General features: G+C 39.5%; 1 protein-coding gene across 1 annotated transcript in view; it reads left to right on the forward strand.

Annotated features, from left to right (window-relative positions):
- Positions 1-6,458, forward strand: part of NSMCE2 (non-SMC element 2, MMS21 homolog (S. cerevisiae)) — a 23,279-nt gene extending 16,821 nt beyond the window's left edge. The window contains exons 2-4 of the mRNA XM_009323350.1: positions 2,342-2,442; positions 2,759-2,865; positions 6,082-6,458. Coding sequence (XP_009321625.1) covers positions 2,416-2,442; positions 2,759-2,865; positions 6,082-6,241 — 294 coding nt within the window. The 5' untranslated portion in view covers positions 2,342-2,415 and the 3' untranslated portion in view covers positions 6,242-6,458. The remainder of the gene's footprint in view (positions 1-2,341; positions 2,443-2,758; positions 2,866-6,081) is intronic.
- Positions 6,459-9,170: the final 2,712 nt, after the last annotated feature.

Consider the following 9,170-nt stretch of genomic DNA (forward strand, 5'->3'; position numbering starts at 1 on the left):
AAAGATTAGAGCTGCAGTATGTCAAAGTTTGAAGATACATGATTTTAAGGAAATTCTGAATCTCTTGTTCTTTGTTGGCATTACTCATAGGAAAAAAATCAGTATGGTATTTAAATAAAGCAGCCCATGCCAAAGCTGGCACCTACCAATATTTGCAATATCGTTTAGCCTTGCTGTCTCGGAGGGATTTCACCCATTGCTTTTTATTTCAAAAGATTCATTAAAAAAAACCACTTTTTTTCCCCAAAAAGTTGTATTTTCTTCAAAATACCATGTGTTTATGATAGAATAAACCTTACATATGAGCAATCTAAGAATAATATGTGACAGGTTTTCTTTTCTGAAAACTGGTAACTGATGCAAGTCTTTTTCTGATGTCTATACCATTGCAGTTTCAGTATTTACCGTTAAATTGTGTCCACTTTTTCCTTCTAATTTGCAAGTGTTTACTTCTGTTACGGGGTCAGTATCTGGTAAAGGTATATTAATATTCTTGGAGATGAAAGCCTTAAAATTATTATTGACATTGGACATCTGAGCTCCTTTTCCCCCTGCATCCACACCCTATTGATTGAATGAGGCCTTAGTAACAGAAACAGAAATACCCTTGATGCTTGTCTGAGTATTGCCTAGGTATTTGCAGGAGTACCTGGGTCAGAAACATTCCTGAATGCTTGGAAAACTCTTGGTATATTGGGATGGAGAGAAGGGCAAGCTCTGTTAAGGAGGAAGGAAAAACATGCAAATAAAACCGGCATACCGAGAGGTGCTGTGGTAGAGCGATGGCTGCAATACCGATGCCAAGAGTACCTCAACCAGAGATGTGCTGGCTCACATGGCAGTGTGCTCAGTCTAGACTGGGTGTGAGAGATTGTGATTGCTCCAAGGGTGATGTCTGCTGTTATCATCCGGAAGGTGATGGTATTATACAGGCATGCAGGACTGACCATAAGTTAGGAAACACTGGGCCTTAACAGATACGGAAGACTGAATACCAGGGGTGCAAAGATGCAAAGATCGGCTAGTGTGCAACAGCAGCAACGGGAACCAGGGCTGAGACTTTGTAGAAGGCAAATCATGAATTAACGCTAAACCCTCTGTGTTCACTTGTGTTTCTCACTGCCCCCTTGGCACTCAAAGCCAACACAGACCACTGAAGGATTTCATCCTCTCCGAACCCTGTGCTGCTACATTGCAAACTAGCTTGTGCAGCTAGAGAGAAAAATGTTCTGTTCATCTTGGGACACCTTGAGGACTACACCCCAGGGCACTGCTGCAAAAACATTGCAGAACTACCCCAAAGCAATGGAAAGTTGTGGCAGGTGTTAAGTTTGCTATTATTACCAGATAAGATTTAAAGTTAAACAATTGCATTCAACTAAAAGCCTAGATTCACAATAACAGACCAAAGTTCAGAAAAGATAAAACAACACGTATACATTTATTAAGGTTATACTTAGCAATATATATCCTCCTTAGCTGCTCCTGTGTCTCAGCTTTTGACTCTGGCTAATTAGTTTCTGCGTGGAACCCTGGGCTGGCGTGCCCCTGGGTATGGAGAGTTGCTTACACCTTGCCTCCTTCTGGTAAAGGTGGGGACCTCCATCTTCTCTAGCTCAAGGTGGATTTCTTCTTGCTTGTCTGCCCCTCATTCCCTGGGATTGGGCTACCAGGTGCTTTCTGGGACATTTCAGTATTTCATTCTGCCCCTCCTCCTTGAGGTTACTTCAATAACGTTTCTATTGTCCATCTCAAATAGCACTTTCTTGGCTTTTGTTTTTCACTAATTGTAGTCTTGTTAAAATACAGCGGCATCACTTTACAAATGATGCATTATGATAAATAGTACAAATTCCTTTGAAAGTATATACTATGTATAGAGGCTATATAGCAAGCCCGTTTATGACATTCAAACACAAATTGATCTTCAGGGTAGGACTGCCAAATCTGCAAAAGCTCCACCTCATCCTTTGTTAGATTTTGGGGACTCACCTGCATGTTACTGGTTTTTGGTGAACTTGAACAGAGAATACCAAAGGCTTTGCATATATTCAGGCCGGCTTGCTTTCCTTCCCAGCCCTCCTTTCTAGCTATATATAGCTATAAATAGCCACACACACACACAAAAAAAGTGGTTACCATTTAAAAATCCACATTTTCTAACAGACTATAGTATGGTATTTTTTGCAGTATCTTGTTCAGGGAGTGGTACAGAAATGTGTTGTGGCATCTTAGATATCACTGTGAGATGCTTGGCAAATGCTGGATTTTATTTGCTTATTTTAAGTATTGGCTATCTATATTAAATATTAAATGAAAATTGTCTTGCTTCCCATTACAGTTTGTCGTCAGTCAGATAATGATAATGAGGCCATTGAACAAATCGATGAAGATATAGCTGTGACTCAGAGTCAGATGAACTTTATTTGTCCTATTACACAGGTATGCTATCACTGCTACTGGAATCGATTGGGAAATAGTTATTTCATATTCTTCATTGGATTATTACAAATCTGCAATACTTGTTAAAAATCGGGCAGTATAAATTACAAGCATTACCAGAGAAGAGCAACATTGCTTGGGAAAAAAACCCATGTAAGTAGGAATGCAGTTTACCATGCAGGACCTGACCCTGTAATCTGAGTGGAATGCCATGTATGAATGGCAAGCACGCTTCCTGCTGTTTTACATAGAATCTCATAAGAAGCATTTTCATGGGCATTATCAGTTCCTTTAAATCAAACCTTATTGATTACAGATGGAAATGAAGAGGCCAGTTCGAAACAAAGTCTGTGGTCATACTTATGAAGAAGACGCCATTCTAAAAATTATCCAGACTCGAAAGCAGCAAAAGAAAAAAGTCCGGTAAGCTAACAAGAATGTGTGGAAAAGCTATTTGCTTTGCTGTGTAAGTGGAATTTTACTCCACTTGTTCTAGGAAATGTATTTGGATTGGCAAGGCTGCAGGAAGTAATACCTCAGTGTCTGCCCAAGTCACAGTCTCCTCATTAGTACTGTACACGTGAAGGAGCTCTTATTTTTAATGAAAACAATATGTAAGGAAATATTCAGGAAGTCTGTGGGGAAGTTACAGCTACTCATGGTACCTGCACAACAGGAGCTAAGAGATTTCGTATAGCCATGAACAACAAAGAGAAACTTCATCTTCCTAAAATTTAGTTGCTCATTTTGTTCCCGCTGCTTATTTAGCAAGCCCTGAAGTTAATGGAAAAAAAAAGTCTCCTCTGTGCACCCTCTTTTGCAGTTATATTCCAATACAACTGAGAAATATTAAAACACTTAAATGAGTGTTAAAGTGAGAAATATTAAAACACAACTTTTTAGGTAGTACAGAGTTTAAGAATGATCAGACAGGATCGTGCAGTTCCTACTATGATGCAATTAAATAATTCTTACTTTATATCAAAGCAGCCTGCCACTTTCCACACAGGACATATTTCTTTGAATGAAAAGATGTAACAGTTTAATTTTTAAACCTGAAATTCTCCCCGGTAAGTTTCAAATTTAGGATGGTTTCGATTTAAAAACAAAAAAAAAAAGAGAAGAAAAGGGACTCAAACACTTTTTAGAGCAAATTTAGAGGACGTATCATTTCATCATTAATTTCACATTTGTTTTCACACCATATACGCTAGAGCCTCATGCTTTGGGGTTGATGACCTCATGGAAACTTACCAGTTGTGGACTTTTTAATAAATGTGCAGTTTGCACATGCTCAGGAAGGTCTGTCAGAGACTAGCAACCTAATTTCCCCAGAGATGATGCCACGGGCGGCTTACTTCCTCCATCTGTTGCTCTTGCATTTCTGATAGCCTCTACATACTCCGCCATGGGGATACAAAGGTGGAGAGGGACTTTTTATTCCACGCTCCTTCCTGGCTACAGGAAAGCATTGCTATGAAATCAAGCATCGATTGGGATGTTCAGCCACTACCTTAGTGTCAAGATAGCTTGAAGAACAAGACAGAAGTACCTTGTCTGTGTTAAGAGGTCCAGGGAGAAAAAGTGGAGTGGGTGCAATATACTGGGAATAACAACAAAACCAGCAGCATGGATGGACAGAAACTTGGCTGGAAAAATGAACAGGAGTTGGGAAATCGCTCACAAGTTGGAGTGAAGAAAGTGAGTGTCCTGGAGGATAGGGACAGGCTAGAAAACGTGCTCAACAGCCCAAAACCACAACAGAAACACCTTCTGCAATATGGAACTGAATTTAGGATGTTCATATCTAAATAATTCTCTGTGTTGTTAAATCCATCAGGAAAATGTCATGGTAGTAGAGACTGTTGTGGTGAATCAAAAGTTTCAGCACTGCTGAAAAACTAATAGGGTCACATGATTGAATTTTTATTTTACCTTTTAAGAAATTAGAGACTTAGAGAAAATATAGAATAAAAAAAAAATCATGTAAGCTGTACAACATTTAGCTTTAGAAGCTACCTTACACCCAAACTGAAGTTATTTGTGCAGTCTGAACCCTGGCAGTTCTTAATTTTGAGCTTTTAGCTTGCAACCTTACCATTTTTACAGTAGTTTTTCCAGTATGCTAAAAAAGCACAAGCACAGCAATAACTCGGCTTCTCTGTAACTAAGTTAAGAAAGACTTCTTGGTTTTCTGTGCCCAGTCTCACTGACCTGCTGTAATTTTAACCTTTCTCATGAAAATGCAGTCAGTTTTGAAAAACCATAGTCTGCTGTGGTGGGAAGACAGGCCAGTTGATGCACCAAGTTCCCCATTTGAGTACCCCATTCTCGTGGTGTTGCTACTTGACTGCGCTCCTGCCAGCAATATTCAAGTGGAAGCAGGTATCTTGATAGAGCGGAGTCATGGTTAGGGAGATCCTTTCTATCCTGACTCTGAAATCAAAGCTGTTGCTCACGCCAGAGTTACAGAAGTGGCTGTTTCCTCACATGTACTTTCCACTTTGAATCCACGGGATCCCTTCGATGCACTTGGCAGTGCACGGGCTGAATGGCAGCTCTTCAGCTGATGTATGCACAGCCACCAGTTTTGTGCTGATAGACTCACCATAGACTCCTTTAGGCAACTCTTAATGTGTCTTGATTTGCTCACTATTTTCCACTGCCTGGAAGGATATACTAATACTTTATGCTTACAGGAAATGTGGGAAGCTTTCTGAGCACTTGTTATTCATTAATCTGGCAACCTATTGCTCTAATACGGTGATAAATGGGAAAACTGAGGCACGGAGCAATTAAATGACTTATCCATGACAAACACAGTAAGCTGTTGACAATAAAAGCTATGAGTACTGAGCATGAAAAACTTCAGCACCTCAGACAAAAGTCACTCCTAACAGAGGAAAAATTCAGGAAAAGTGTTGTTTCTAAATACAGGTACCATCTGTGCATGTTTGGGCCACTGCCAAAGGAAAATGACCTTTGGTCCCTGAATATCTTTCACCCTGCTGTCTTTATCTGGCCGTTTCAAGTAGTTGTAAGACATTTTGTATTTGATTATCATTTAGAGGCTGTTAATTTGACCCCATCTCTCCTTTCTGTGCTTTCTCAGTTGATAAAAGGCCAGGTAAATTTTTACACCAACTAGGTAATCTGATTCACCAGTCAGCCTTTGCAGGTCTCATTCTCTTTTATCTATTTCCCTAGAAATTAATTTCCCTATTTATCTATCAGTGAAGATTATACTTCTCCACTGCAGATTAATAAGGTAAGAGATAGTTACATGCAGTTTGTAGAGGACTGCAAAGAGAGAAAGCAACACAGAAAGATGTCTATGCAATGCTAGTATAATTACTGATGCAGGCAGCTTGTGTACGTGAAGCAAGAGAGTGATCTACAGGTGAGAGGCTCCGTCTCTTGCTGTGTTCCTTCCTTCCTTCAGCTGTTGATTCCCACCAGTTTAGATAAATGGATTTATTTTTCCCCCCAGAGAGCTGGTGAAGTGGAAAAGAGGTAACGAACTGACAGAGAGAGTGAATCCCAGATAAATACAATAAACCAGCAGATGTTATGTAAAAGCCTATATCTGGCAAATACAATTCTTCCAATTTAATGGAGTCTCTCTCTTCTTTTTAACAGATGCCCTAAAATTGGCTGTAGCCATGCTGATGTAAAAGGATCAGATCTTGTGCCAGATGAAGCACTTAAAAGAGCGATTGACAGTCAGAATAAACAAAGCTGGTCAACACTGGAGAAGTCAGCTGGATACGCTGCTGCCACAAAGAAAATCTGTTATTAGAGGTCTTGTGAGATAAGCTGCTGATTGTAAGTAGGTTGTGTAACTGATTGTTATTTAAAGTGTTTCATTTATAGGCAAAGTTGAAGGTCTCAGCTGTAACTGAAAGCATTTTTTAAACTGCCGAATATGAGGAATTCCAGTTTAACTTGTTTTTTTTAACCTTCCTGAAATTCTGAAAGCTTGCATTTGATAAATAAAACGTGTTTTGCAGCATTTAACCTTCCTTGTCAGTGTGCTAATTTTTTCAGTGTATTAGAGATGCAGATTCTGCCGGCATGTAATAGCGAGTGCTTTGCTCAATATTGCAGATAGTGCTGTTACTGTCTCTGTAACTGCTGGGAATACTCGGAGTAGGGTACTCTGACCAAGGATTTACCCAAGTCATATACCCTGCTTGGGAGCACGTCTGTGTTTTAATACAAACCTCAAGAAGCTTTAATAGAGCTTAATTTGCAGGAAGGGCTGCACATCTGTACCTTGTGTGTGGACACACAAAATTACCACTCACCTTTGAGGATCTTGGCCTTGTTCTTATAATCATTGAACACTCTGCCCTAACTTATGCTTTTCTTTTGAGATTCAGAAGCTTTTATTTCAGGCTTTTTGCGTTTGGAAGTCCCAGGGGGCTTTACCTTGATACTGTAGGTTAGAAGACTACAATCATTTACAAATCTATTCCAATAACTAATTTCTAGATAATACAAATACATTGTAACCACATGCCTTGAACTGAAAAGCAGTTAATCTCATTTTATATAAGCTTCAGATATCTATGCATTTGGGCACAGATCCAAAAAAGGACTTAAACTTTGTGACACTCCATATTTATTACCTAAATTGATCTGAACACGTCTAGCAGACAAGGCACTACATATATGAATTAGAAATAGCCATAGGTAAAAGGAGCTGCCTTGGTGGTCAGGTGGCAATTATCTCTTGGCATATGTGAAGCAGAAAATATAGGTTTCTTTGAGCTTTGGGATCCTTAGTGGGTTAGATGGTATTTTCCTAGGTCATTTTTCTGAATTTAAAATCTGACATGTGTCAAATGTAGCTAAGGTACCTAAATGCTAAGCTTTTCACCCTGGGTTACTGTTTGCTAACAGCTTTCCTTTCGTAGACCATTATTAACCCCAATTGCACTTAAGAGTGCAAACCACTTCAAACTGAAATTGTTATTTTGTAATTGAAGAATATTAATCTGCAAGCTGATTTCATAGCTAAAAAAGGGAACTGAACCGTTAGCACTGAGCTTTTGTGTTCAAAACACTTCATGGGAATTAGCTGGGTAATTTTCATAACGTGGTCTAACCCCAAAGTTCCATCTTTTCAAAACTGAACAGTGATCATGGGTGTTTCTGTCTGTAGAAGCTCAGCTGAAATAGCTGAGACTGGGGGGCAGTTGAGCAGTACGTACTTGTTTGTATTTTTATGTGTAAAAATCAGGTCCCTTTTAAGACCTCTCAGGTCTCAAACCTATAGTTTTTAAGATGGGTCACCGATTTTCAGTTAAATAGCACGAGGGAGGATGTTAACTACAGCATTTGTCAAAAAAAAAAGGGGGGGGGAGGGGGCGAGGGAATGTCCTAAACTGTTCATAGCTTTTTGTTTCATCTTTAAGTTTGTGGTTAAATTTACTCCAGTGCCATTTATAAGCAGAACACTCAGAAACTTGTGGTAGTTAAACAATCTCTGCAGTTTCTGACAGAGGTGCATTAATGTTGTCCTCATAGATCTAATTCAATCCCTAGTGGTAATCAGTCTCCCAAGTTTTCGGATGCAAAGATGTACATACATTTTACATGGCCGCAGTGTCACACCTCAAATTTAGTTAGTGTAGGTGTCTGGATGCTTGAGTGTGCCTTCCAATAACACATAATATTATAAATAGTAAATTATACCCAGATTAATTCGTACCGACAAACTGGTGGCAGCAGGTTTGGTTTGCTACGTGTTTGTGCCGGTATAACCTTAGATAGCTACAGTTCCTGATACGGTCATTACCCTCATGTTCCAATGAGTAATGCTATAAGGGAGATTGCTGTCTTGGTTACACCTTGTTGTCATACGTTAAAGAGAAAGGCTTGACCCATAGCAGCGCTGTTGGCCCTAGTGGAAGCTGCACTCAATCTGTCCCTGTGTTAGCTAATCCACAGGTAATAATGTGAACTGCCTGCTTACGATGATGCAGCTGGGAGAAAAAACAAACAAATCTGAAGCAACACTTTAAATGAAGAGAACAAATAGTCAAGCACTCACTTATTGCCACTCTAAGTGGAAAGGTATTTTTGAATGTTCACATTCCTGCCTCAAAATACATGATCTTCCTTCTCTCCTTTGCTAGCCTGAGCCAGGCCACGTCAGTGAATCAAAGAGCCTGAACAGCAAGTGCAGGGGCAGCCTAAATTCTGAAATCCTTCTCAGACTTCAGCTGAAAGAAATGGTCTGATTTTTGGCAGCACTTACCTGCTTAGCTTTAATAACAATCACATATGACGTGAAGAGGCTTGTGTATTTAAACAGAGGTAGGTTTCTTTCTTTTATCATCAGAGGTACCTCTTTTCATATGGCCACAGCCATATTATCCAGAAAAAGACAAATACTCGTGCACTTACATCAGGATTGCTGACGAGAGTACTTGGGTCCCATCAAAATCAGTGATGCACCGCATAGATTCAACTGCTAGAGAAAACTGCCTGTTTTACTGATTTACTGAAATCAATGAAGTTCTCTCCAAAATGTTTGGCATTTCTGAATTTAAACTATATCATATAGTTTAAATCATCCAAGGAATCCTAGTACGATGAGTGAATTTCTTTTTCTCTGAACCTGGAATTTGGGCCATCCTGTTGATTTTTCATGGCTGGTTCTCTCTTGTTGTTGGTTTTTACAAGTAGTTTTCCTTCTGAAATGGAAAGATTACAGGCTT

This window comes from Pygoscelis adeliae, unplaced genomic scaffold, assembly GCF_000699105.1.
Source record: "Pygoscelis adeliae isolate BGI_AS28 unplaced genomic scaffold, ASM69910v1 Scaffold103, whole genome shotgun sequence".
NCBI classification, from domain to species: Eukaryota; Metazoa; Chordata; class Aves; order Sphenisciformes; family Spheniscidae; genus Pygoscelis; species Pygoscelis adeliae.